The 27358-nt window shown below is 54.1% G+C and overlaps 1 protein-coding gene across 2 annotated transcripts in view; it reads left to right on the forward strand.

The window, feature by feature from the left end:
• Positions 1 to 27358, forward strand: part of LOC112992718 (cyclic AMP-dependent transcription factor ATF-7) — a 54468-nt gene that overhangs the window by 13042 nt on the left and 14068 nt on the right. For both annotated transcript variants that reach the window (XM_064498377.1, XM_064498378.1), the window contains exons 2-4: positions 6707 to 6775; positions 23430 to 23526; positions 25698 to 25816. In XM_064498377.1, the coding sequence (XP_064354447.1) occupies positions 6728 to 6775; positions 23430 to 23526; positions 25698 to 25816 (264 nt within the window). In that variant the 5' untranslated portion in view covers positions 6707 to 6727. The remainder of the gene's footprint in view (positions 1 to 6706; positions 6776 to 23429; positions 23527 to 25697; positions 25817 to 27358) is intronic.

The following is a 27358-nucleotide window of genomic DNA, read 5'->3' on the forward strand; positions in this document are numbered from 1 at the left end:
AGGAGATGTCGGACTGTCTTTGGAGGCGGTGGGACGCTGCGCGGAGGAGGGTAAAAGGCCCAGCAGCTTCCTCGGAGGGGAAGGAGGGCCGTCGGCTGTCGCCTTCTCCAGCGGCGCGGTTGCTTGCGACTTTCGCAAGCCAGAAGAGGCATGACTCAGATTTACAAATCTTGGCTTGAGACTTTGTTTTCAGACCTCAACAACTTGACAGGAGTTCAGCTGGAACAGGTCTGTAAAAGCTTTATGAACAAAACCCCCCCCTCCGCGTACCTTATAGCTGCATCCTGACCCGGATTAGGGCCTCGATGTACGCTTACCGCTAGGACGTGGGATATCTGTAGGAACACGCGCTTTTAAAGTGTGGCTGTGGGTAATAACACCAAAAACAATTGAGTCAGACTGTTGCCCTTTAGTGGCATCGGGCCGATGCTGCTAGTGAAAAATATGACTCGTTCTGTGGCTTCAGGCATATTTTGGAAACTCTCATCTTCTCTAAAGCTGAGATAATGAATTTAAAGCATGTAGAGCATCTTGGGTGCGAGGATCCATAAATGCAAAATGCGGTTTTGAAAACCTGTATCATGCTGCTTGTCTCTTTTCCCAAGCTGTTTCCAAATGGAAGTTTTTGAAATGGATTCCACGAGGTGCCAACACGTGTCCTAGGGGAAATCCTTTTCAGGAAGGCTGGTCTTTCATTGCTGTTGTCGATGCATGTAATGCATCTAATTCCTTTTAAGGGAGTTAAAATATTACCCCAGGTGTCCGTCTAGACTAGGATAACGGGTTTCGTTTTTTTCTTAATGAGTTAGTTAACATGCTTGGGGACCATTACAGTTTATGGACTGGTATACCAGGGGAAAAGTAGCATATGGGCTGACTTTAATATCTGCAGGAAGAATTAAACTTTGAAATAAGTGGAAATGTTGGTTATTGAGGTAAGCAAAACCAGCGTCTCCCCAGATGAGTTTCCCAGTGAAGTCCTCCATGGGCAGGACCTGATGGGCAGCTCAGTCCGTTGTGTAACTAGAGCTGGGAGGGGAAGGAAAGGTTTCAGCTTTTGTCGGATGCCTGCAGCCTTTTCCCCTCCAGTTCTTGCAAGAAGAGCCGATTTAAATATGCAAAATGCATCTCTTTTAAATTAAAGAGGACGTCATCTTGCGCTCTCATCTCCTGGCAGCCTTCGCGGGGAAGCAGGCACGTGGTCTCCTGTGAGTAGGCTCGTAAGGAAGAACGGTAGCGGAGCAGCCTCTGAAGCACCCGTTTGGGAAGTACCCGGGGCTTTATGTTCCCCAAACTTTTGGTCTTTGTCTCCCCCTCAAATTGCGATATGCTTTGTCATCGCAAAATTGTCCAGGGCTTGTTTTAACCGTGGCCTTGCGCAGCAATTTGGGAAGACCCTTCTCTTCCTCTGCCGTTGCGTAGGAGGACGTTGCAGTGAACGTTGCAGCGTGTCCTGCAGAGGGAAGGACCCACGCTGGCAGAAAGCCCTCGAGACCCTCCGTGCTGGCAAGCTCCCTTGGGGGCTTGAACCCCTCTTTGCAGGGGCTTGCCTAGATCAGGGACCTCACGGTTAGGTGGATTTGCAGCTTATCCCATCTACGCCAGGCGTTGCAAACAGGTTAGTTAAAGCATACTTTTAAATACGTTCCAGAATATACACCGATGACCTTAGGTGAAGCGTTGAGAGCCCCTTCTTGTGTTAGGAGGTTTAAACTTTGAGGCTATAAAGCACTTCAAGTAACGAGTAATATCATCTTCCGGCTATATCAAAGCCTGCAGCTTTCCTAATGTTGATTATGGGGGCAAATTGCCACCTTCCTCGTGGCCGAGAGCAAGTTCTGGTGCCCGGCTTCAGCCTGTGACAGATTTCTCGTTTATGAGCCTCCGTGGGTCTGAAGGGTTTCTGTACGCTTTGAGATCTGCAGGTGCTAATTCGATATTTTGATTTGTTCGAGGGTTTTCTTTTTCTTAATTCTCTTGACTCTTCACCAGGGAATTCTTCCAGCAAGTTTCGGGGGGGATCTGCTGACCGACTTATTTATTAAGCAATCTGCAGCATGCTTGGTGCATTGCACACAAAATTGATGTGGTGTCTGCACCACCGCGTTCACGCTCTTGACTCAGATTTTCCAAAGCTTCAAAATGCTGTAGATTGGGTCTAATGAAGAGAGAATTAGGGACAATAATCATCTCCAAAACAACGGCTCGTAGTTCTTCAGAACTTCATAGAAGCCTTCTGCTATCAGTAAGGCCTTGGGCTGCCCAAAATACTTATGTTAACGGACACTTAAAGCATGCTGCCTTGTAGCACGCATAGCAAAATACTTTATTATGCATCGACTGTGGCTTGATCGCTTTTCACTTTGGAAACGCGTGCAAGGCCTCCCAGCTAAGGATCTGAGTTTAAAGGCTTTGTGGCTCCTCACGGAGTCAAAACCTTAAATATCCTCGTGCCCTAGGAATACCGTTCGTGTAGCAGTTGGGTGAGCGGAGCTTATGGGCTGGCCGGGCGCGTGTTCTCCACAGGATTCGTTTTCCGTAGCTGCAGAGCGGTCGGAAGTGGGTTGCCCATGGTTGGAGTGCAGGCGGTGGTGGAGCTGGGGATGGGGCTGGGGTGGGCGGCGTGCCGGGGTTGTACCTCGATCGCGCAGTGTTTCTCACTTGTCTCTGTGCCAGCAGTAGGAAAAGGCAGTGTTCCCTGTAAATGGAGACCTAGATAACCGCGGGCAGAAGTCGCCGTTGCCCATCGGCAGTGACGCCCTTGGAGGAGCAGCGGTGCTGGAGGACCGGTGAGGTGGGGCCTCGTCCTGACTCCGCTCGTCCGGCTTTGCCAGCGTCCCGTGACGCCGCAGCCGCTTTGGTGCGGAGCTGGGAGCCGGCGTTGGAGGCAGGAGCGAGGTCCTCCGCCGAGGATCTCCGCAGTGACTTCGGAAGCAAAGCCCACCTTTATTTTTCTGCTTGCTCTACACGCTCCCCTTGAGAGCACTCCAATGTACAAGCTGGTTTTCAGAAATTTGTCCCCTTAAATAACCTGCGTACAGTCCAAGGGGCACCTGATTTTTGGCACAGCCTGCACTCTGCACCGCTGCTGAGCAGAGCTTTGAGTTTGCATCTTTTGCAGACAGCCTGTAGGTTATTTGCGTGCAAATACAGCATCAGTAAGGGAGGAGAGGGAGAGAAGCACACGCAGACTTGGGGACCACTGTTTATTTTGGTTGAAAATGTCTTTTCAGGTTTCCGTGAGGCAGCGGCTGCTTGTCAGGCCTGCGCTGGCAGAACTTTGAAGCACGCGTCGGTAATCCGTCTGCGTTTCTTCGCTTCCCCTTGCTGTTTCCAACATGCTAAAAATCATCAAAACAGTGAAATACTGTCCCGCGGCTGCAGGAAGAGGGATGAGAATGTGTTCCCAGTATCCAATCATCTGCTTATTCTGCCTGTTCTTAAGGATAGAATTTATTGAAGCAATTTATCCTGACTAAATGTGGTATAAATCTGAGCACATGTATGTACATACCAGTCATATTCTGTAGTGAACGAGCAGCTAAATCTTTCTTTAAAGAATGAGTGAATCCTCCTGACACTTTTGCAAGACCAAGTAAACTGAGGTCTTTCCAGTGTGTCGGTCCTGAATTTTTTAATAGAGCTGCTTGTTATGCTATCAGAAGTAGCTGGCAGACAGCCTGAAATGCCGTTGGCTTTTTGTTTTGTTTTCCTGCTCTCTGTTCCAGTTAGTGTTGTCAAAGCCTCGGGAGTGACAGCTGAACCATTTCTTTAATTTCCCAAATAGCTTTGGTGTGCATGGGAAGCATAAACATGAGGCGGAGAGACCCCAGAGTTTTTCATACTGGTGAAGGCAGCAGGCTGCTGAAGCGACAGTGGTAAAGACGGATCTTTGACCTGTATAAATTAAAGAAACATAGGGGTGGCTGCTCTCTGAAGTACAGCAGTCTTCCCTCAATAATAATGATGCTACATGTTTAAGACTCATTTGTTGAGGAAACAAATGCGTTCCCAGCCTCATACCCCAGACAGCTGAGTTTAAACACTAGGGTGATTTTAATGGTCTTCAAACGCTTCCAGCGCCAGGGCTGACTTTGACAGCGAGGGGCATTGCAACCGTCCTCTGAAGTCGTGCAGCTTTGCTGCTGTCCCGGTACGATGGCTCCTAACTTGGAGCTAAAAATCCAGGTTGCCCAAGGTAGCAGTTTTTAGACCTTTATCTGATCTGCGTCCCGATACCATGGTCTTACCAGTCGTGATGGTAAAATAACTCCCACAATTGCTGAGTTGGTGCTTGTTGTGCTTAATCCAACTTGCGTCCTCCTTTTGCTGTAGAAAGGGCAGTAGTTGGGCTCTCCTCTGCCAGGAGCGGGTGGATGATCAAGGATGACACCCTCTCTCTTGACTCATTCAGAGCTGTAGCTTTTTGTGCAGCTAACTGGAAGGTTTTGGTGCCGTATTTTTGGCACTCAAGTGGAGCTGACGATGTCTCACAAGCTTTGTGCTTCCCTTCTCTGCAGCGTCAGGGCCTCGAGCGGAGCGGTGGTGTGATGTTACGAGGTTTGACGCCTTCCTCCAGATCTTTTAACGTGTAAAAGGAGTTTCTAGGAAGGAGGGATGAAGTTCTGTGCCTTCAGAGCAGATGGTGACACTGCTCGCGTGTCCCCAAGCTGACGCGTGTGAGTCAGCTACCTCAGGGCCCGAACGAGATTCCTCTTGGAAGAGGATCAGTGGGTTGTGGAAGGACGGAGGTGAGATCACCATTTGTTTCGCAGGCGGAAGCTGTGGTTGATGAGCCTGGGAAGAAACACGCTCAGTCTTCTGACTTCTGAGGCTCCCAGTTGAGAGCTTCAGATGGAAGCGTAGAAGGATGTCACCAGGAGTCCTAATTTTTTAGCGTGTGCTTGTTCAGACTCATCTTGCTGTCATCTGCGCCTCCGTCACCTCAAGGCTAGTCTTCGCCGGGATTTAATCTTCCAATACGGAGCTTCCATCGTCTCCTCTTGTCTTGCCATCCTTCAGCGCCGCGAGACCCGTTTCGTTTCTTGGGTTTTCCTGGGTGGGTGGATGTTTCCGGCCACCTTTGTTGCTTTTATTCCTGTGCCAGGGAGCGTTCTGGCTGCTCGCCCCTTGCATTTGCGAGGGCTGTTGATCCTTCGCGAGCTGGTGTTTGCGTAGGCCCTGCAGTTTTGCTTCCTAAATCCGAACGCAGCCCGGCGTTGTGGACGTCTCGCTCCTTTTTGCAGGAGAAGACCTGGCAGCTGCTTTTCTCGCAGCTTTTGGTTGGCGCCGCGGCTGAACCGGCACGCGGGGAGGGGATTTCCACCTCTCGCAGCCATCCATTTTAGCTGCACGCCGCCCTGGCTTGCGCTCATAGGAAAATACTCTTTTCTCAGATGAAGAAATCATTGATTTCCATGTCTTTTGCATAAAAGCGAAGGGGGACCGTTTTCTGTAGCGCTCGCCCCGTGCCGTGGAGTTGCATTCTTAGAGCACTTTCTCATATAGCTCCTAAAAATAAGTCTCTCCGCCCTCTCGCCGCTGCTCCGTGTGCGCGTTAATGGCTAGAAATGCAAAAAGCTAACGAAAAGAGGCCGCGTCTGCGCGTTTTGGCCGCGTCCTGGTTTCGTTTCTGCCCTTGGCTGCGGCGAGCTGGCATGCGTCGCTGCAGCCGAGCGCCGAACTTGGAGCCGGAGGTGCTGGAAGCAACGTGAGCAGCCGGAACATGTTCGCACAGTAAACCCCCTGAAGAGATAGCATTTGCTTTATTATAGCTTTTTAAAATCCCGCTATAAAAGTATCAGTGGGTGGAGGGAACCATTATTTCTCGAATTTGAGGTGGTGGGGGTTACTTTATTTACTCTTATTTTTTATTAATAAGAATAGCTTCACTTGTAGCATAATAGGACTGAGTGTTTTGTTATCCTTGGCTATAATCTGTGATAAACTACCCCTGCCATCAGCCTTGTAGTTTACCCACTAGGGAGCCAGATTATTGCCTTGTAAAACGGAGCACCACTCCTATAATCCCTTAATTAATTAAATGACAAATTTTAGTTCTCTCCCATTGAAAATATAACTTGTACGTAGAGAGGACTTGGATTTATTTGATCGCTTCTTGCTTGTGCGTTTTTTTTTCCCTGTAGATTGTCACTGTCTTTGCTCGGGTATCTCCGCTTTCTGCTGTAAATAGTCGCGGAGGGTAAACCGGGCTTTGCCCTTCCTTGCCGCTCTCCGCCTGTGGATAACGGGATGTTTCCCGGTTTTTACGGTGCCGGGCAGCCCTTTTGTAAGACAGGAGCCTCGTCCCCGTTTTGCAGCGGGCGGAACGGCGATGTGGAGAGCGGAAAGCCGCTCGCCAGAGCCCCGCGGTGACGCGGTGGTGGGCCCGGGAGGGGAGCCCAGGTGCGGTCAGTCCCTTCCCGAGCATCGGGCCGTGCTGGCTCCCTGCCGTGGCTCCCAACGAGCCCTTCTGGCCTCCTCTTTACACGTGCCAAATCGACGGGGACATCTGAAGTCTTATTTAAACTTGGGTTGGATGAATTTCTCGCCCTGGATCGTGATCTAGGGCACAGGGAGAGCCTCCTTTGCCGCACGCACAGCGTTGATTAATTACATTCCTGTAAAGAGCTGCTGCTGCTCTGGATATTTTTAATTTTTTTTAGCTTATTTAACAATTTCCTCTTCTCTCTTTTTTTCTCCTCAGCTTAGCTCAGCTGCATGAAATATGGGAGACGACAGGCCGTTTGTGTGCAATGCCCCCGGCTGTGGACAGGTACGTTTACAGTATACTTTATTGTGAATGTGTCGTTGTGAATCAAAGTGGCTGTTTTATCACTGAGGCAAAGAGTTTAAAGCCGGTGTTTTACGTGATCACTGGAGGTAATCAGATCAGAGGATTTGCAGTGTGTAAATCCCGGTTATGAGCAAGTGCAGGCACTCCAAAGTAATGAAATCCGCCGTGCTTCGGGCCGTGTTGTTATTCTGCTGGTGTTTTCCATGATGCCCACGCAGCCCAGAGAAAACATGCTGATCTTCCGTTAATGTCTTCTGATAACGCTGCTCATCTTCTTCCAAGGCTGTTTAACCAGAGGACAGATACTCGCGCTCTGTCGGGAGGAGTTAGCTGCTAGAGCATGTTCCGTAAAGCAGCTGAGAATGTGACAGTTGACGGTTTGTGTTACGTGAACCCCAAACTGCCACGGTCTATTTTGGGCTTACAAAAAAAAGACCCACTGTGAATTTTTTCCTCCACGGGCTACGTGGTAGAGTTGGCTACGGCCCTGCACAACTTCTGCTTGCTTTCCTAGGGCAAGCGATCGCCGCTTTGAACGCGTCGCATCCCCTTTTCGGTTGTATGACCTTTCTCGGGGACTTCCCTGCCTGGGAAGGTACCTTTCCCTTGCGTTTTTTCCTCTCTTTCTTCGTAATTGAATTAGTGCTTTCCCAAGGCTGAACTTTACGTCCTTCCCAGCGCTGGATGGCGTAGCGTCTTGGCAGCTTACGCACGATACTAATGGGAGCAACGTGGGGATTGTGCTTTTACTCTTGGGGCTGTTTTAATGGCAGCTATTAGGACCCGGGGCTTCTGCAGGAGCACAGCCCTGTACAGAGCCCCAGGAGAATTAGATCCGTCTGTTCTGAAATGTTTGAACCTCAAAATGCCAACAGGCCTCTTGCGGGGCGGGAAGGGGGAATTGCGGCTTTTAACTAGATATTAAGCCATCCACACACACTTTATTTTCCTGGCTGCAGCCGTTGGATGATGGGTTGCCAAACTGTTATGGCTGTGACGCATTTGGGAGCTCTAAGTGATCCCAGGGTGCTCCCCCCACACACGTACAATCCTTCAGCGTGTTTAATATATTGATGCCTCTTGTGGGTCCCGCAATTGAAATGAAGGATAATTCTGCATCCCCGGGGCACGTCCCCCGAGACCGCGTGTGAATTCTGTGACGCAGTTATTTTTACGGCGCAGAAATGGCTCAAAAATCTCATCGGCCAGCTCTCGGGGACTGGGGCTCTTTTAAAAATACATGGTTGTGACTTCTTAGCTTTTTGGTCACTCTAGCCTTAGTCTCCTCTGAAGCGTTTTCTCTCCACTTGCAGGTGATCCTCCTTTTTTCTTTATTTTCTTTTTTTTTTCCTTTTCGTAGGCTGCTTTTTATCTTGAACTTCTTTGCCTGTGAAATTGTGCAAGTCATTTATAAAATGTATTAGCTGTATTTGAGCACTTAATGATGTGAGGACTTCAATCATACAACCTTAAAATCGGATTCAAACAAGCAATTAAGGCAAACAACAATGTATTTAAATTTAATCTCCCACAATCTCCCACAAATGACATATAAAGGTGGTTGCTTCCTCCTTTTGCTGTTCCAGCCTGCTGCTTATGGGTAATTCTGACAATTCTTCATGTTAATATTGAAATGTTGGAATCCGGGTAATTCATACCAGCGTGATTCATTGTGATCTAACCTGACCTCGTGCACGGTTTCCTAGAACGTCCTTCAATACCTGCTTAAAGCAGAGCATGCGTTAAATAATGATGAGCCAAGCTTGATTTAAAAGATTTCCAGTGATGGAAAATTCGCCGCAGCCCTTGGTTAAGTTGTTCTAATCGTTAATTGCTCTCGCTGGTAAGAAAAAATTATGCCTCATTTCCAGTCTGAACCTGTTCAGCTGCAGCTTCCAGGCTGTGGATCTTGTGAGATTTTTGTCTTTAGGCAGAAGATCCTTCCCACCGAATTTCAGTTGTCCGTAGGTGTGCGGTCAAGTCGCCCCTTGACAGTCCCTTGGACTAACTAAATCCACGGAGCTCCAAGTCTCGCTGCAAGTCAGTGTCTTAGGTGTAGAGGGGTTTTTTGTCTGTTATTCTGTGTATCAGCTTCACGTTGAAGGTGTTTGAGATCTCTTACAGGTTCTGCTCGCCGCTACAGCGCAGCAGTGCGACTGTGGAGGTGCGGTGGTAGCCAGGATCAGTCCAGACCATCTGGGAAGGATCTTGGAGCAGCAGCTGAGGTTAATGTTCAGTGAGCAGTGCTTTCTGCTGCGGGTGGGGTAAAGCTGGATCGTTGCGATGAGCGGGACAGGGTAGCGCAGTCGGTAGCTTCAGACCCGAAAACTAAATCCAAATTTGAAGTTGGGCTGAGCGCAGGTCGTGACTTTTGAAGCACACGTTTCCCCGGCAGCTTGTGCTGCCTGTTGGCACTAACCCTGGTCCCTGTCGTGTCATTGGGGATCATCCCATCAAAAATGGCTTATTTATATGAACTAGCATAAAAGGGAAGCTTTAATAAGGCTCAGAGGTGGCTGCACCTCTCTGAATTCGTCCCCTCACTTCCGAAGATCGAGACCCTTGTCCCCAAGCAGAGGGAGCTGAAATGGGACGGTCAGATCCACCTCAGAAACAGTCCAACCTTCCTAAAGGTGCCGAGTGCCTAAAACTGCCGTGAGAGAGGGCAGGATCCAGAGTTTTAAGCTTTTTGGAGTATAGTTTGATTTTTCAGCCCTGGGGCATGCGTGCCAGCCCAGGTGGCACGATGTTGTTGCTGAGAGCAGGGGAAGCCTTCTCCCAGCCTGAAGACAAGCTGGACTGTGGCCAGCGCAGGGAAGGAAGATTTCCTTGCAGCGGTTGGCCTTTTTTTCTGGTTCTTCAAGCCTTTTGGCTGCGTTTTCTTTCGGAAGCAAGACCTTTGCATGGGAGGGTGTTGGTGGCTGCGAGGCCTTGTGCTGCTGCAGTCATCAAGGTGAACATCTCCTGCCTCTTGCCAACGCTGCCTTGAGCCATCGGGTAGCCTGGGAGGTCGTGGGAGAAAGGAGAGCAGAGCCAAGCGAATTTGCACAGGAGCCTGAAGACGATTGCTGCAAAGCCAGATGTGATTTTGGGGTTTTTTTTTCCTCTTTAGTCTAAAAGGAGAAATCTTTTGCTTCCCAGTGCATCATCTTTGAGCCTTTAGCTGGTTCTTCCTCTTTGTAGCAAATACCAGCCCCGTTCTTTTATGCTTTATGGGCTGTTTTCCCCCATTTTTTTTTCACTGTTTGTGCGTAGAAATACGCTGTAAAGCTGACTTTCCAGGGAAGTAGGGAGGGGAGGAAAGAGGGAATGCTCACCTAAAATAGATGAGCAGATCTCGCTCTGCCCACCGTATAATCCCGACTAGTGGGCTTTCGGCGCCTCCGTAAACATGTTTTGGTTGCTAGGTCTTTAATGGCTGTTATTTTTGGACTCCGCGCGCCGTCGCTTCCCAACGGCGCGTCTGCTGTGACACAGCTGCCTTCTAAATGCGCCGCATATACGGCTTTTAAAACCCCCCGTCTTCCCCAAGGTCACTGCTTCTCCAGGACAGGTGACGCGTCTTCCCCGCACCCCTTTTCCCCCCGGCTCCGCTTTCTGCGGCGCGAGCGGGGCACGATGTCCACGGAGGCCGCGGAGTTGTGCCTCGAGCGAGGCTTTTATCGACGTTAAGCGAAGCTAATCCGGGGGTGGTGCGTCCTGCTAATTGGTCTTAAAATCTTCTAATCCTGTTTAGAGCACGCCGAGCGACGCAGCACCGCCTTCGCGCAGCCGAGCGGCAGCTGCGGACTCGAGCGCTGCCGTTAAAGTCGAAAGGTATTAGCTAAGCCTGTGTAACGATGCCGCTCTGAGTCATTAGCGCAAGCTAATTAAAACTTTTGGGCCGTCCCTGCCTAAGGCATCTAGAGCAAAGGTCTGGGAGCAAGGCAGAGGCTCGGGAGCGATTTCTGCTGTTTGCTTCCCGCGATTTGGTGCGGCAGCGGGAAATTGCTCAAAGCCTGGGTCCTTCCTTATAAAACTGTGTGTTAAATACTTGGGCGCGTGCTCGATTCCCGATTCGGGAAGCAAAGCTGGCAGCGCCGTTGCTTGGGGACCGATCCGCCTCTTCCGCTCTGCTCCCGAAGGCTCCGAGAGCGTCAGATGCTTGAGGTTTTATGAAGTGTCACAGCGGGCAAACGTCTTTATTAATAAAACCTGCGTCGTCCACTCCTGTTGCCCAAACTAACGGTGCCGTAATGCTGAGTATATCCTCCGGGGAGCGAGGCTTTACCTAGCCCCCGCCTCCCCAGGCCACGCCGATGCCCTTTTTATAAGGGGCACAAATCATCGCTGGGGTCCTAATTCCAGCGCCGCAGTTATACAGGCCATTTCCTCAAACAGTCGTTTGCTTTTTAAACCCGCCCTTAATTTAACAATTTATTCCCCTTAAAGCCACGCCGCGGAGGTGCCGCTCGGGCAGGGCCCGAGGAACGCGAAGCCCCGAACTTTCACGCGGCCAGAAAATGATTTTTCTTCTTTGCGGTTTATTGTATCCTCTTATCTTGTCATATAATAGAAATAATGTTTATGGCATTGAGGCCTCAGCATCACTTGGCATTTAACCAACCTCAAAAGCAGTTTATTGCTTTGTATACTCTGCCGCCATGACCATTATCCCTTAAATCTCTATTGCTTTATAATATACGAGCCAACAAATGGCCTCTGCGATTGGTTAAATGTGGGACTGAAGCTAAGGTGTGTTTTGTAGCTTGTATAATCCAAATGAATATAGATTATTCCTTTTATACGAGTGCCGGTATGAAGAAGAAAAAATGCTCCTCTTCTCTTTTCGCGAGGTTTTCTGGCGACTTCATGTCGTGGATCGGACGTCCGGGCGGCGGCGGGACGCGTCTGTCCCGGTTCCAGGTCGAGGTTGGCTCTGCCAGCACCAGGAACGAGTTTTGTCCCTGTCTCTGCAGGTCTGGCAGTGCCCGAACGTCCTCAGTGGAAGCAGATTGTGATAAAAAGCCAGAATAATTTAGCAAAGCAAGTAGGTAGGTGCGTGCGGCAGCCCAGAGGCGAGAGGAGGAAAGCGCCCGTGCCCATCCGCTTCACGACATAGCGCTTTTCTCTCCAAGGTTTGCTTTGTTCCCTTCCTTCTTGCCTCCTCCCGATTTACGGGGCGAAGCAAGGGAAGAAAATACTCCCTGCCTCGAAGCTGCCAGGAGCAGAGGTTACACGACATGAGCGGCAGCAGGTCTCTGCTCCCGGGTCCCCCCCCGACCACCGCGATGCCGCCGGGGAAAGACCGTGCCCCGCGGCGGATCGCGCGGGAAGCCGTTCCCGGCCCCGCGCGGGTCGCTGCGTGCCGCCCCCGCATGCCGGCACAATATTAAAATGAAAGATTGTGGATGTTAATGACGGAGCGGGAATAAAATCCTTCTCCGAGCTTTTGTTCGGCTTGGGCACGGATACCCCTCGCCGGCGCTTAGCATGCAAAGTCACGTCTGCCTTGTGTCCCTACTGCACCCAAGTGATTTGAAGAGCTGAGCCATAAACCAGAGTTTCTTTCTTGTTTTTGAAATCCAAGGAAATGGCTGAGGCTCCGTGGCGAGGAATTCCTAGCTGTACGCGCCTGCCCGCTCCACATCTGCGGCTTTTTATTTGAAGCTGCCGCAGCTGAAATAAAATCCTACAGAGAAACATCTTGGTTAAAGGTCTTCTGCTGTTTCGCAGGAATGCAGGTTTCCCGAGTTAATTATTTATTTCAAATTAAGGCCTCTACAGCTGCAGTACCTGTGCAGCGAGCGCAAAATGGCAGATGCTGCACAAATCTCCAAGCGCTTGCGGGGTGTAATGGGTCCGCGTGAAAGTAGTTGTTGGCTATAGTAAGTCTTTAGGTTGTTAGCATCGGAAGCGGCGGATTAATTTGCGCTGTAACTCATGCGTTGTCAGCACGCCGCAACGATATCGCCCACCTCTCGCTGAAGGTATTTGGGGAGGTGCGGAGGGGAAAAGCTAATTTTGAATAATAATAAGCTCGCGAAGGCATCTGAAACCAGTAAACGTTTATTTTTTACACTCCTATAACTTAAAAACGGCCAAACCAATTTAAACCAAATTGGATAATAAAAAATATTGCTCCTAGGCTGAGCCCCTGTATGCCAAGTTCCAGCCTAGAATGAATTTTTATGGCCAAATTATAAACCCCCTAGAAATGAAGGTTTAAAATGGAAATGTTGACAGACCTTTAACTACAAAAGCACTATAATAGAACTTCTTCCCTTTTTTTTTTTCCTATCGAATGGCTGTTTTAAAATATAATTAAGACTTAAATATTATTTAATAGCAGCATTTCCTGCGCGTTGAAACCTTTATCGTAGCTCCGGCTGGGATTCATTGCGGGGTCGGAGAGCGTTTTGCAGTGGGAGCACGTGTGCGCACCGCCGCAGCCGCTTGCAAACGGGGCCGGGGGCCCTTGCGACCCCCCCGCTTCTAAACCAGAGCCTGGATGCCAAAGCGCTCGCCGGACCCCCGTGCCCAAAGCCCGAGCGGCAGCGTCTGCCGAAAAGCCGGCGGCTCGCTCTTTGCAGCCGGACGCGTTTGCAGCCCCGGCGGCTGATTAGGTTTGAATTAGGAGCTGTGTTTCGGCGCGTTTTGGGGAGAGCGGAGCTGGGAGCCCATCGCCTGCAGCAGGGGAGGGGAAGCAGCAAAAAAAACCAAGCAAAAAAAAAAAGCTTTACTTTTGCACCGGCTTTGCGCCGGCTTTTCCCTCCTCCCGCAGCGCCGCGCTTGCCGTCGCCGCTCCGCCGCTGCCGTTTTTATGAGCGCCGGGGCCGAGCGCTGGCCCCGTGCCGCAGGGCAGCACCGCGCAGCTGTCCCCCCCCGCACACCCCGCTCGGGGCTTCGTTTTCATCCCTGCCTCCTTTCTGGGACTTGCTCGTTCCTGCTTTTCCCCCCCACCAGCTCCCCGCAACGCCGTCACCCTGCGCTTAAAATAACCCCGGGGCGGTTGCTGCAACGCCGGCGGTGCAGGGCCGCTTGCAACACCGCAGCAGCGTATCGCAGGTTTGCAAGTGGAGCTTGCAGCATTGCTAGTTTTGCACATAGAGGTGCAATTTTTTATTTTATTTATTTTTTTGAAGTCCTGATAGGGAAAAGGCAGCTGAACATGGAAACGGGGAGTTTGCAAAGCCCCACGGCGGTACAAGCAGGCGGGCGTGCAGACGCCGGCCGCGTAGGGCCCGTGCCCAGGCGGCAGGTTGTGCGTTGCAGCCGAATTTATCCAGAAACCAGCTTTCGGAAATGCTTTTTTAATATATATATATTATTATATGTATTTACAGCCCTCGTAGCGTGTCTCTCTCCTGCATAGCGCGCCTGCAGCGCCGGCTGCTCCAAGCGAAGGGTCTCCGCGGAGGCCGCGGCGGATGCCTTGGCTGAGGTTATGCCGGAGATTTGCCTAAAATCCTCCCAAATCTGATGGATGGAGCGCAGCAAGGAAGAGGCCGCTGGCAACCCGATGCTGCCCTAAAACGCGCGGGAGCCGGCGTTGGTGCTGGGTTGCTGGTGATTTTAATTGCGGGGCGGTTTCTGCTGCCCCGAGCGCGGGAGCACGAGGGAGGTGTTTTCCCGGGGCCGCGGCAGAAACACCCCCAAAGCGAAACAGCCCCGTGCTCGCAGGGAGCCTTTTCATCCCCTTGGATTTAAGGGGTTTTTCACAGCCGTGGCGGCTCGGCCGTGAGCCAAATCTCAGCCCGATCCTTAACTAAAGCTCTGCATCTGCAAACCGCCCCGACTGCGGTTTTTCCCACCTCTCATGAGCTCTGGGTTTGACTCCCAGCTAGTAAAACATTTCTTTGCTAGAGAAACGTTTTTGGAAGCCAAAGCTGTTTTGGTTTTTTTTTGTTATTTTGTTGGGAGCCTCTCCGATACCTTTGAAAGCTGGGAGATGCTTCATTTTTAACGAAGGAGCTCGTTTCCCAAACGCGGCTGCAGCATGTAGCTTCGCAAGGGCCTCGTTCCCCTGCCACGAAGGAGATGTGATATTTTTTAAAGCGGAAAGGTGCTCGAGTTTGCAAGGTTTTCTGCAAGAAAAGCCTTGAGCCCAAAAAGCAAGTGGAGGGGAAAAAAAAAAGGGCAGGGAGGCGCCGGCCGCTCCGCCCCTCTGCGGCAGCCGCTGCTGCGGCTTTGTCCGCCGCCGCCGCGGAGGCGAGCGCGGGGCCTTGCCCGCTCTGCGGCGCGGCAGGGGAGGGGGAAAAGCCCAAAGCAATGGTATTTTCGGGTCCTTTCCAAAGCGCTTTCGCGCGATACGCGGGAATGCATGTGCGGCAGGGGTTTCTAGTGTTGCATTTAAGCTCGGGGGGGTTGGTGGGTGCAGCAGCACCCGTTTTGCAACGGGCTCTGCCTTTGCAGAGTCCATTCTGCAGTCGCGGCGCTGCGGCTGCACAAAGGGCTGGAGGACGCAGGGCTTAAAGGCAAGAAGAAAAAAGCATCTTTGGGGCTTTTTCGTTGTGCATAAGGGAGAGAGCGTGTGGCTGATCTGCAGAAATCCCCTTTGCGTGCAGCGGGGCGTTTGCTCCTCGTGGTTCAACCCTCCCCTGCGATATCCCCTGGAGGGATCCAGGCCGGCGAGCGTGAGCCGGAGCCCATCAGGTACCGGCAGCGTTGGCAGAAATGCAAAAGGTCCCCGGCGGAGAGGCCGAGCCGGGGGTTTGGGGACGCCCGTGCCGTCTGAAACGCTGCCCCGCGCGTCTCCGGCAGCTCTCGGGAGCAGCGCGGCGGCGTGTTTATTTAACACCTGCTTAATGATGCAAGCTGCGAAACTGCACCGGCGCTTTTCAAGCGCTTGCAGCAGCTGTTTTGCTCAAATAATTTTTTTATATGCCGGATTAAAACAATAAAAACATTAAAGTCCTAAAATTCCCCCTGAGAGTAAACATCTAGACGATAAAGAATTGTGTGTGTACAGGGGACGGGGTGGGAGATTCTTGCAGCGGTGCAAAACAAGCCATAAATTCATCTCGGCAGTAAAGCCGCCTAAATTAAACCGTTTCGTAAAACGAAGTTCTTGCAAAACGGTGAGTCGGTCCATCTTGGGGGAATCGAAGGGTTCTGGCCTCGCCGCTTCGGGTGGTTTATAAATAGGGGGATGGCTACGCGTGTAGCCATCAGTCACTGCTCCCGGGCAGCCAGGCAGGGGTTATTTTGGGGGGAGACAGGTGAGGGCTTTACAGTCGCTGGTATAATTGTCGGGAATGCGAAGCATCACCCAGCGCGGTTACCCGCTTCGAGCCCCTTGTTTATCCCAATAACCCTCCGAAGGAGCGGGTTTGAAGCAATCCACACCAGCCTTAAAACTCAAAATAAGCAGCAGATTGTTGCACTGGCATCTCGCTTGTGCACGGAGCTTTGCTTTATTTATTTCTCTTTTTTTTTTGGTGCAAGACCCCAGCTGGCCGCAGCGCTGGGGCGATGCTTGCCCGACCCTTGCAGCGCTGAGGATGCAGGTGCACCTCTTCCTTGCACAGCATCGACTTCTTAATCCCAGCTTGAGCCAGTTAATTTTCATTAAGTAACGTTAAAAGGCTTTGCCGTTAGCCGGGAGCAGCTAACGAGGCAATTAGAAGCGAGCAAGAGCCCCGGGGCGAGTTGCCGCGGGGGAGCTCGCTTCGGCTTTTGCCAGGGATTTGGCCGGCACACGGGCGGCCCGGGAGCTCGCGGATGCGCTCCTTGGACGTCATCCCGGCGCACAGGCAGCCGAAACCTCCCGGCTGCCACCTCCCATCGGGAGACCTTTACCAGCCTGTAAACCTGGCCCGACTTGCCGGGGAAAAGCTGGGAAAACCGGGAAAAATCATCTGCGTGATGGTTGTGGATGATTGAGAAGGGGATCCGGATCGGCGGCGATCTCCAGGCCCGCTGGGCGCAGGATGGAGGCACGCGGGGAGCCTGGAGATCGACCGCTCCGCGGCAGTCGGAGCCGAGAGATCGTAAATCTCTCCGGAGAGAAGAGGGTCACCGCGAACCTCATCGGGGTGGGAGCTGCAGCGCCGCGTTAATGCGCCCATAAATCTACCTGATGCGATAAAACAGGTGGCTCTTTCAAGAGGCAAAAATAGTCAAACACCCTGATTTTTTTTTTCCTTCTCCCGTTTAATTACCGTGATGCACTGACATCTCACGACGTGCATGAAATCATGATCCTTCTCGAGCAGGGGAGCTAGTTTGGCATCTGTATCCTGGAAAGCAGAGGCTGAAAAGGAGTCAAGGGGCTCTGCAGGGAGTTGGGTGGCCACAATCCCCAGGAGAAAGGTAAGAGGGAGGCACGAAGAAGGGATGCGTTCCTCCTACGTGACGTTGGTGAGGTTGGAGAGCTGTCACCTTGGGCTCTTTGTGCTCTAAGGGCTCCTCAGAATAAAAGGAAGGTGGAGAGGAGCTACGGAAAGGATTAGTCCTGGGGGAAAGTTGCATCCTGCGGTGAGATGTGGAAGGTCCATAAGTGTAGACGGACCGAAGAGACACGAGGGCACAGGCTGCTCCATGAGCTGGTCGCTGCAGAGGTTTGACAAATTCCCTGGTCTTTAATTTCACACCTTGCGCTGGGACATCTGAGGAGACCGGAGCTAGCCCAGCCGATCCCTGAGCTTCCATGGTGTCTCTCAACGTGCGAGAGGGCGGCCAAACCCCTCTTGTTTCTACAGTTCCCTCCTAAACCACCTTCTCGAGGTGGCCAAGGATCTGCAGATCTTGGCTTGGCTTCTGGTGTTTTCTCCCTTTCCGCTGATACAACCCATCTGCCACCCTGAATAACTCCCCCCTCATCCTTAGACCTCATGAATGCGTTTAAGTCATGCTCATGCAAAGAAATATCCGGCCGCTTCAGTTCTGTCTTCGTTTTAACGCGATGCCTTCTCCAAAATGTTGCTTGTTAGAGGTTCCCCGTGAGAGATCCCAGCTCGTGTCCGCAACAAAAAAGAAACCCCTTTGCTTTCCGGCAGTAAACGGCCCTAAGGGGAGGTTGAAACGCCGTGGGTGGGGGGATGCGGACCCAGTGTTGCGAATGGATTGAAGGAAATCGGCCTTCCAGGGCATCAAAAAGCCACGTGGGGAACGTGGCAGCCTTTCTTCTAGCAGTGCCGTTGCTCAAAGGTCGAGGCTGAGTCACGCTGCCTCCTCCGAGCCGTAGCCCGCTGGCACGGCGAGCGCTTTTTGCCGTTGGAGCTAACTTTTCTTTTCTTTTTCTCTTTAGGATCAGCTTTCTCTTAGCGTGGCATCAATCGTATGGCGCAGCGGATCATGGTAGCGTGGTGCGGGCGTCTTTCGAGGGGACGATGGCCAAACCTCTCGGGTGAGACCAAATTTGATTGTGGCTGTCTCAGCCCTCGAGGAGCCGCTTTCGGCGTTAGTGCGAGGGGTTTGGACCGGGGTCGAGGGACCGGCAGTGCGGTACGTGGGGCTCTCGGGCCGCGGCAGAGCGCAGAGCCTGCTGCTCCAGGCCTCTGCAAGCTGGGCTTGTCGTCGCGGTCATCTGAGGATGGAGATGTTGCCATTCCACGCGCGGTTCCGGCAGCTCCCACCGCTCTCCTGCTCGAGGACCTCACCCTTGATCTCGCTCCGACGCAGTTTAGCACGTGCGTTGGGTCCTTCTGGGTTAAAGGTGAGGTCTGAGTCCCATTTTGGGCTCGGTTCTGCTGGATCGAAGTGCAGACGTCACCGGAGCTTGTCCCTCTCAGAGGTTTGCATGCGCTGTCTTTCACGGGGAGCATCGCGGTGTCCGGGGCCGCGTGGGTTGCAACGCTCCCCGCCATCGCCCGCAGCGCCTGCTGCCAGCGCCGTGGGGATGGCTATGGTGGGCGGCCAGGGGCTTTTTAAGCTCCCCGTGCAGCCTCCCAAAGCCCCGTGGGCAAATGAATCCCCTTGGGGGAGTTTTTTGGTCTTTTCTTCCCCGGCACCGCGATGCTTTTCCCTGATCGCCCAAGGGCAGGACTGCTGGGATGCCGCGACTGCCGGCGTAGCGCAGCCCACTTTGCCCCCTCCATGGGGCCGCTGCCCGTTTCGCCCAGGAAAGGAGGCCAAGCTCCCAATTAATCACCCTGGGAGAGCTTTAAATACATGGAGGGGGGGCCACAGCTTTAATCGCCTTTTGTTAATGCTTTTCCGCAGCTCGTGCCCGCCGCCCCGGCGAAGGGCGGCGCGTTGGCCCCCGTTCGATTCGCCCCGTCTGCTCGGGAGGGGAAGGATTGATGGCTCGCCCAAGGTCACGCCGCCAACCCGCGCCGCTGCTGGGATCCGAGCCGGGATGTTAGGATGATTCACATCCACGCTGGAGCAATCCGGGGCTTCCCAGGGGGCCGGCGCGGAGCCGGAGGCGCGAGCCGCGGAGCCGCTCCGCGCCTCCCCCCGCCGCTCCCCTCCCTTAATTACTGCTGCGCCTCTCCTCTTAAGTTATGTGGCAGCGGTAATTAATGCACGGATGTTAATAACCTTCCCTTTCCGTGCAGCAAGGCTAAAATATATACATATATATATATATATGCTCCACCGTGTGGAAGTAAATAATAATTGCATTGCGGCTCCGGGCGGCGGGCAGGCTCCGCCGGGCTCGCGGCTCGGGGAGGACGGGCCGGCTCCTCCGACTATTAAAAATTAAAAAAGAAGAAGTGGAAGAGCCAGTTTATGGAAGAGTTTGCCCCGTACGTCCTTGGCCGAGCGCTCCCCTCCTCGCGCTGCGCCGAAGGCCAGATGGTCGCTGCCTTCCCCCCTGCCGAAACACCTGCATTTCGGCGGAGGGGCATGTGCGCGAGAAGCCCTCTGGGATGAGCGGAGCTATAGAAATGTAAATTAAATTATTTACCTACTCCTAGTGAAACGCTCTGCCCTTCTGGCCAAGGAGGAACGGGCGCGGGACGGGCTCCAGGACCTGCTTAAGTCCTTGTGTAAACGCAGGGGGACAGTGCTGGGATGTCGGGCGCCTCGGGCGGGAGGCGAATCCCGAAGCGTTTTAAATCCTCCAAAACCAAAATCTGAAGGTGGATGGTTTTATCTAGGTTGGTGAAAGCAAAACCCGGCACGTTTCTGAGGGTTTCGCGGCTTTAATGCCAAGCAGCGTTTGTTAACTGGCTTTTTGGCCGGTCGGACGTGGCTTCCCAGCCCTGAACGCCGCCCGCGAACGGGCTGAAGTTCCTGGTTATTATTCTTACTCCTTTTTTTTTCTCTTTTAAACAAGGAAAGGAACGCGAATTAATCACAGGTCAGGACGTAAGCGTGTTTTTAAAGTAAAAAACCCCACACATGGGTCCCTGGGCTTGCCTGAGCCAAAAGCAACATTTGGGGAGTTAATCCGGCTGCAGTTGCAGCGCGTGTTGGCGCGGGGGGAGGTTGCGTTGCACCAAACGCCTCCAAGCCTCCCGCTCCCGTTACCCTGGTGGTGCCCGGCCGGATTTGCCTGGGGCCAAGTCGGCAGAAATACCTCTTTTTTTTCCTTTTTTTTCTGCTCCAGCTGGGGAAAGGCACCAGGTATTAAACGCTGGAGCGTCCGGAGACGGACGGCCTGTTGCAACGCGGGCGGCAGCAAGGAAAAGCCCCTGCGGCGGCCAAGCCACCAACCCTCCTCTCCCCTTTCCTGCACCCCGGCACCTTTTCAGGGGTCGTTTTTCCCTCCGGTGCTTGCAATGACCTTGGCTCAGGGGCGTTTTTGGACTCGAGTGCAGGGTGTTTGGTTCATCTCCCGCAAAGCAGCCAGTCGCCTTTTTGCAAAAAACCTTTGTGCGAGGGCAGGAACGACAGGACTCGCTTTGAATATCTATTTTTTTGCACGCGTGTGTGTGCGCGGGGGGGATGCTGAGCCGACGGCTCGTAAAACCTTCACTCCTCTTCCCATTTATCCTCGCTCAGGCTCGCGGAGGCGCTGCCTCTTCCCTCCTCTAGCGGAAGGAGCCCGGCACTGAAACCCGCTTCCAAAGCTCTTGGCAGCCGGATCCGCGGCCGCTTTCTGCCGGCAGAGCGGCCGCTTTCGGAAACGGAGGCGGGAGCCACGGGCTCCTCTGCAGCTCGGCCCTGGCGCTTTGTTGGTCCGGGCAGAGCGAAAAACGCGTCCGAACCCTTTGCACGTCGTCCCGCGTAAGTGCAAAGAAAAAACAAAATGTAACTGCAAAGAAAAACAAAATGTGATCGTTGCATTCTTCCGAACCAACAAGTCTTCCGGCGGTATCGCCGCGCGGTGCCGGGCAGGTAATTGCCATGGCCCCCCCGGCCCTTCGGAGCCACGAATCACTCCGGGACCCGGGCGCTTTGTGCGAGCCCTGGGGGAGAGACGGCCCAGGTGTCACAAGCATCCTCCCGCCGCCTGGTTTAGGCTCGAGCCGAGTTTTTAGCAGCCGGGCTCACTTGGCCGCCGGCGTCCTTCAGAAATCGCCCCTGGGGGCTGCAAAACAGGGCTGCGAAAGCCGGCGAGCGCCGGGGCTCCCCGCGCGTGACCGGCTCCCGTTTCCCCGCGTTTCCCCGTGCCACGGTGCCCGGCCAAAACGCGATTCCCGCGCTGTGATTTGGAGGCACTCGCAGGCTTTGCAAAGGCGGCAGGGAGGGAAAAGCCGGCGCGAGCCCTGGTTTTGCACCTTGGCTCTTATTAGACCACGGAAAAATCTTTTCCTTGCCCAGCGAGCCGGGCTGCAGCCTCCCACGTTTATCCTCCGGCTCTTTCCCTAACGGAGCCGGCACGTCGGTCCGTCTGGAAATCACGCATCCACCTAAGCGCAGCTTTTTAAACGAGCCTGTTTATCTGCAGAGCAAAACCCGCTGCTTCGAATCCGGCTCCTCCAAAAGGCAGCACCCGTCCCGGGGGCGCGGAGACCCTTCGCCGTCGGGTTTTGCAGCGCAGAGGGCGACGGCTGCTTTTTAATTCGGCCGCCCGCAGCATCGCGGGCTGAAATACCGCTGCTCCGTGTCAGCCACTGATGGAAGGAGATTAAATATTAAAGCTGGTGCTGTGGCTTTAACTCATTCGATTTTTTCCCCCTCCCTCTCCCCGCCGCTACTTTCTTCCCGGTGCAAAATGACATGATTTAGGGCCGGAGCGCCAGACTCAGCCTGCAGGTTTCGGCGTTGGGAAATGTGTTGGGAAAAGATATATTGCGTCTGCGAGCGGCTGTGCGCAGGGAAAGGCAGCGCCGCGCGGCTCGCGGGGCCACGGGAAGGTGTTAAACGGAGCCGTAATGGGCGGCGAGGAAGGAAGAAAAGGAAAAAACCCACCTGGGCTGGCACAAAAAAAGGTTTAAAATAAATTTGATGGGACCCTGCTGCAGAAGGCAGGGCGAAAAGCACCCGCGGGGCCAGGGCACGGGCGCTTCGCCTGCCCCTGTCGCCGCGGATGCGTTTTATCACAGGAACAAAAGAAAATTTGAGGTTTATTTGCACCTCAACCTGCTGCTTCCCCGCCTTGATCCCCAAATCGCCGCCGTTTCTTTGCTTAGCTCGAGGCAGAGTCACAGGATTTGGGGTTTCGCCGTGCTTTTTCCCCTCTTTGGTGTTTAGGGATGGGCTGTGACAGCAGCACCGGCTGCCCCTCTCTCCTCTGGCCTCGCCAAAACCCTGGTTTATATATTTTTTCCTCCGCTCGCTGTCACCCACCTATTTGCCGCCGCAGGGACGGCACCGGCGCGGGGCTCTGCCGCCTCCAAAAGTGGCCGCGGCTTAAAATCCCGGCGCCTCGCTGGCTTTCCCCCCCCGCACCGTTTAGGACAGGAGCGATGCTCAGCTTAAAGACCCGTCAGGTGGATTTTTGGGGTGTTTTTCTTTTTAATCTGAGCCCTATCGAAAGCACCGTGGACCCGCCTGGTATTTTTGCAACGGGGTTTGGGGATGCTTTGCCGCTTGCTGCGTCGCCGCGGGGGGACGGATGAGTCCCGCGCTTCGGCTGACTCGCGGGGGGCTCTGGCTCGGGTTGTTTCCACCGAAAGAGTGGGAAAAAAACCGGAGGAAGGAAATTCTTTGATGCAGCGGCTCTTTCGAGAAACAACGGGAAAAAAAAGGGCTGCGCCGCATGCATAAAACCCCTGCAGTACGGCCCGTGCAGTGCCCTCCGCCTCGCGGTTTGTCGCAGTCTATTAGGAGAGGCGCAATCCATCCTCCGGTCTTTTATTATTATTTGCTTTAACTCCATCCCTTCCTCTGCCCGGCTGCCTCGCGCCGCGGAGGTCGCTGCGGCGGTTTGCAGCCGCCGGAGCCCCTTTTGTCTCCGTTTAAATGACGGCTCGGCCCTTTCTTCCCCCCGCGAGCCCTGGGGCCGTCCCGCTCCGTAAAACCGCGGCGGCTGCCAGCTCCGTCGCCCGCCGTCCAAAAAGCCGCCCGGCCCCTAAAAGCGAGCGATTCGCCCCGGCGTTAGCAATAAAGCGGCGCGGCCGGCTCGCGGCTCCGCTCCTTGGTGGCCGCCGCTTGCAAAAATCGATTATTAAAACTACACGTCCCCCTTCGCCGGGCGCCCGCCCGTTCGTCCCCCGCTTCCCCGCCAATCTGTCCCGCTCTGGTTTCGCTCAACGCTCGGCAGCGATTGCGTTACGGCTGCTCTCCCGGCGGCTCTCTCCCCCGCCCGGCTGCAGGATGTACCGTAAAACGCAAAATGCATTTATTCACGATTTCCTAAATTGTTTCATTTCAGAGGTTTACAAACGAGGACCACCTGGCGGTTCATAAACACAAGCATGAGATGACATTGAAATTCGGCCCCGCTCGAACCGACTCAGTCATCATAGCAGGTATGTGGCGCTCGATCCAGGCCAGCTCGGAAAATGGTGCACATTAATACAGCATGACTGCAAGATTAATACCAGGGACCAGATGCACTGAAAAACGTCTCTACCTCCCATAAAAAGCTCTTGTGATCTGCATTTAATCAGGAGGAAAGGAAAGCCAGAGGCTTCCAAGTTTCTATTTTTTTTCTTTTTTTATGGTAGTATCAGGTTTTGTGGGTTTCTTTTTTTTTTCCCCCCTTCTTTTTTAGCTCTCACCCTTTTTATTAAGGCTGGGAGATTTATGGGCTAAAGGCCTTTTGCGTTTCTGCATGTGCTTTGAGGACGATGAACAAAATCTGACAAACTCAGCTTCCTCTCCTCAGCCCAGGTGTCAATTTTCGTGAGCTTTTAGGCCAGCAGTTAATAAATTAAAATGCCATCGAGCGCACCGGCTACTGCCGAGAGTGCATTTGCAGAGCCCGACGGGGCACTCCGGCAGCTCGCAGTCAATGCGGCCTTTATAAGACCGGAGGAAAACGTATATCGTCGTCTGGCGGCGGATCGTCGCCGGTTACGGATATTCTCCTGCCTTGTCAATCCCCTTTCGTCGGGGCTTCTCGAAAGCCCCTTCCTCGAGATCCGCCTGCAGCCCAAATTCGGCGTTGAGCTCGGAAACAGCAATGCAGTTTGTTCCTTAAAGCCTTTAGGTTGACTGCAGCTTGGGTTGCTCTTAAGAGAGTGCCAGAAGGGCAGAAAGCATCTCCCAGAGACAAAACAGGCTTCCAGGGCGAATAATTTCATATGGGATCAGGCTAATGGGAGTCGATGGTGAAGAATTTGGGGCTGGGGCTGAAAAAAGCCTCCAGTTCCTAGAGGTCGTTTCTCCTTCCGTTCACCGTGTTTCTAAACGGGACGTGGAGGGCGAGCGGTAGCTTTTGCTTGATAAACCCAAGGTGTAAATTGGCCGAGCGGCGATGGCGGTGCAGAAATGGAGCACGGTGCAGTCTCCGGGTAAGGTCCCAGCGGCTCTAACAGGCCTCGTTGCTGCTCCCGGAGGTTTATACCCCTCCTGGCAACACTTTGTGCCCGACCGGCCCAGGTAGAAACCCCGCGGGGATGAGACGCTTCGGTTTTAGGCACATTTTCGCCCCTCTGCCCTGGCAGAGCAAGCATCTCTGCTCCTCTGTGTCGATGCTCGATGGGTTGCTCCGGGCTAAACCACAAAGCAAAAAAAACCCCAAACTGATTTAGCCGTGGTCAGTGCGCGACCAGCTTGCCCTGGCCGAGAGCACGGTGGTGGATAGGGCAGCTGGGGGCTTCGGGAGGGCTAAAAAGCACGACATTGGGGACGTTACCGCCCTCAGGTCCTAATGTCCTTTTTCAAGCCGCTCTCTTGTCTCTGGGGTTTCTTCTTCTCTCCATCTCCCCCATTTTGTGCTGGAGTCCGGGAAATCGCTCCCTGGGCTAAGGAGCAGGGAGATTCGGCGCACGTCCCTTGCCGTCACTCCGGGTTAAGCACGGGAGAGGGTCCGTGCCGAGTAGCTGATGTTTTACGCACGAGGTCAGGCTAAGCTCTCCCAGGGATCCCGTCGGGCTTAAAACCCTCGGAAGTTTTTGGGCAGATGGCTCCTCTCGGCGCAACACGCTTGTGCCGGGCTCCCGACCCAACGCCGCGCAGGGAAACGCGGCTTGCCGGCGGCGGGGAGCTTGCTCGCTGGTTTACAGCCTGGGCGATGGCCAGCGAGATCGTGACTCAACGCGTTAACAGGGTGGAAAAGCAGCCCCGGAGGGACCGCTCGGGACAGCGGCGGTGGTTGTTCACACCCCCACGGAGCCGCCTGTCCTCGGGTGCACGTTAACAGTCGGGAAACGGGCAGAGGGGACAGGGCAGGACACGGCGCGCGGGCAGGAGTCTCCCGGGCATCACCGCCCTGCCCGCGGCACGGGGATTTTTTATCATTTCTCTTTACGGGCGACACAAACTCGACAAGAAATTATTTTCCTCTTCCCGAGGAAATTTTTGGCAGAAATTTTTTGCAAAACTTTTGCAGATGTGGCACACCCCGCGGTGGGGAAGCGCCCAGGCGCCTGCACAGCAGAGGCCAGGGACGCCGCGAGTCCCGGGAGGGGGCTGCGGTGGTTGAAACGAATTTTCTAGCCTCTCTGACCGCTGATCGCTGTTGCAACCCCGACAGATCAGACGCCGACCCCGACTCGCTTCCTGAAGAACTGCGAAGAAGTGGGACTCTTCAACGAGCTGGCCAGCTCCTTTGAGCACGAGTTCAAGAAAGCCGCTGAGGATGACGAGAAAAAGGCAAGAGGCGAAGGCTGCCGTAAAACCGCGCCGCTGGCGACCAGGGGGGCTGCAGGGGGGCTGCGCTCTTCTGATGAGACGCACATGCCGGGGGGTAACGAAGTGTGGGCTCGGCTTTAATACGCTCACTTAAGTGGGACTGTGTTTTGCAGCCCCGTGTGACTTGGGCCGCCTGGCCTGCAGTCCAGGCCCCCCGGGAGAGCCGGCTTTCACGGTTCACTATTGCTTCGGCTTCGAAAACGAGAAAAGGCGGTGCCCGAAAGCTCTTGCATCTCGGGAAGGAGATGCAGGAGAGGCTGGAGACTCCGTTAACTGCTCAGGAGCGGGGCCAAATTCACCCGGCGCCTCTCCAGGGCTCGGGATCCTTAAAGCTGTCGCCTTTAAGGTGCGGTTGCAAAGGCAGCGAGCTCCCGCCGCGCGCCCGTAGCCGCCGAGCGCTGGCAGCACATGCAAATGCGGAGGGGGCCGCGGGGAGGGGTGAGGCTTTTCCTAACAAAGAGCTGCCTGGGATGCGGGCGGCATCGATCCGGACTGCCCCTGCCGGCCTCGGGTCTGAAGGACGACGGGATCTCGTCAGATAGCAGCTAATTAAGGACGTTCCCCCCCCCACTCCCCGTCCCGCCCCGCTCGCAGGATCCGCGGAGCAGCAGATGCGCGTCGGGCTCTCAGCCTGGCACATACATTTACTAAATTGATATATGTCCGTACATACGCTCGCAGTCAGCGGCGCTGCTCGGAAATAAACCGCAGCGGCAGAGCCGCGTAAATCTTCGCCGAGATGGGGGACGGAGGAATTCGGGATTAAAACCGAAACCTGCCTTTCGCCCGCTCCCCTAATCACGGGGCTCTTTAAAGCATAAATCGCCGGCGCTCATTGCTATGCCGCGGGGCCGCGCCGGGGCCGGCTGGCGTTTCACGCTCTCCGCTCGCTGCCTTTTGTTCTCCGGCAGCCCAGACCCTGCGCGGAGGTAGCTTTGAGTTTGCGGTTTCCCCTCGAAATGGTTGAGCAGCCCACAGTCTAGCCAGTCGTTTTTATATGCGAGACCACCCGTATCCTGCGCCGCGCTGAGAGCCTTCAGGCTGTTGGACGCTCGGCTTTTTTTCCCCCTGCTGCTTTAGTCGAAATATTTCCGCCGTCAGCCAAGCGAACGCGGCGGCTCGGGGCTGGTTTCGGCGTCGGGAAGCGTCGTCCCTCCTAGGGAGTCTCGGCACGCGCTCGCAGACCCGGCCCGCGCTGCCCGGCGCGATCGTGGCCGAGACACTCTGAACGTCGGCCCAGCCGCTGCCGTTGCGTTTTCCCCTCCGCTCGCAAGGGTGGTCTGGGCACCGGCGCGTTAATTAAAACCACGGGCACGGCAGGGGCTTCCCTGGGGGCTGGAAACTTTCCTGATCGTTAATCCCTTCTCCTTTGCGATTCCCAGCGCGGCGGCTCCGCTTCGGAGGGCAGGTAAAGGGTTGCTACCGGCGCCGCTCGATGCCTCGCTTCTCCCTCGCGGACTCCGTCCTCTTGCCGTCTGCTCGCCCGGCTCTGCCGAGGACGGA

This window comes from Dromaius novaehollandiae, chromosome 28 (genome assembly GCF_036370855.1).
Source record: "Dromaius novaehollandiae isolate bDroNov1 chromosome 28, bDroNov1.hap1, whole genome shotgun sequence".
Taxonomy (NCBI): Eukaryota; Metazoa; Chordata; class Aves; order Casuariiformes; family Dromaiidae; genus Dromaius; species Dromaius novaehollandiae.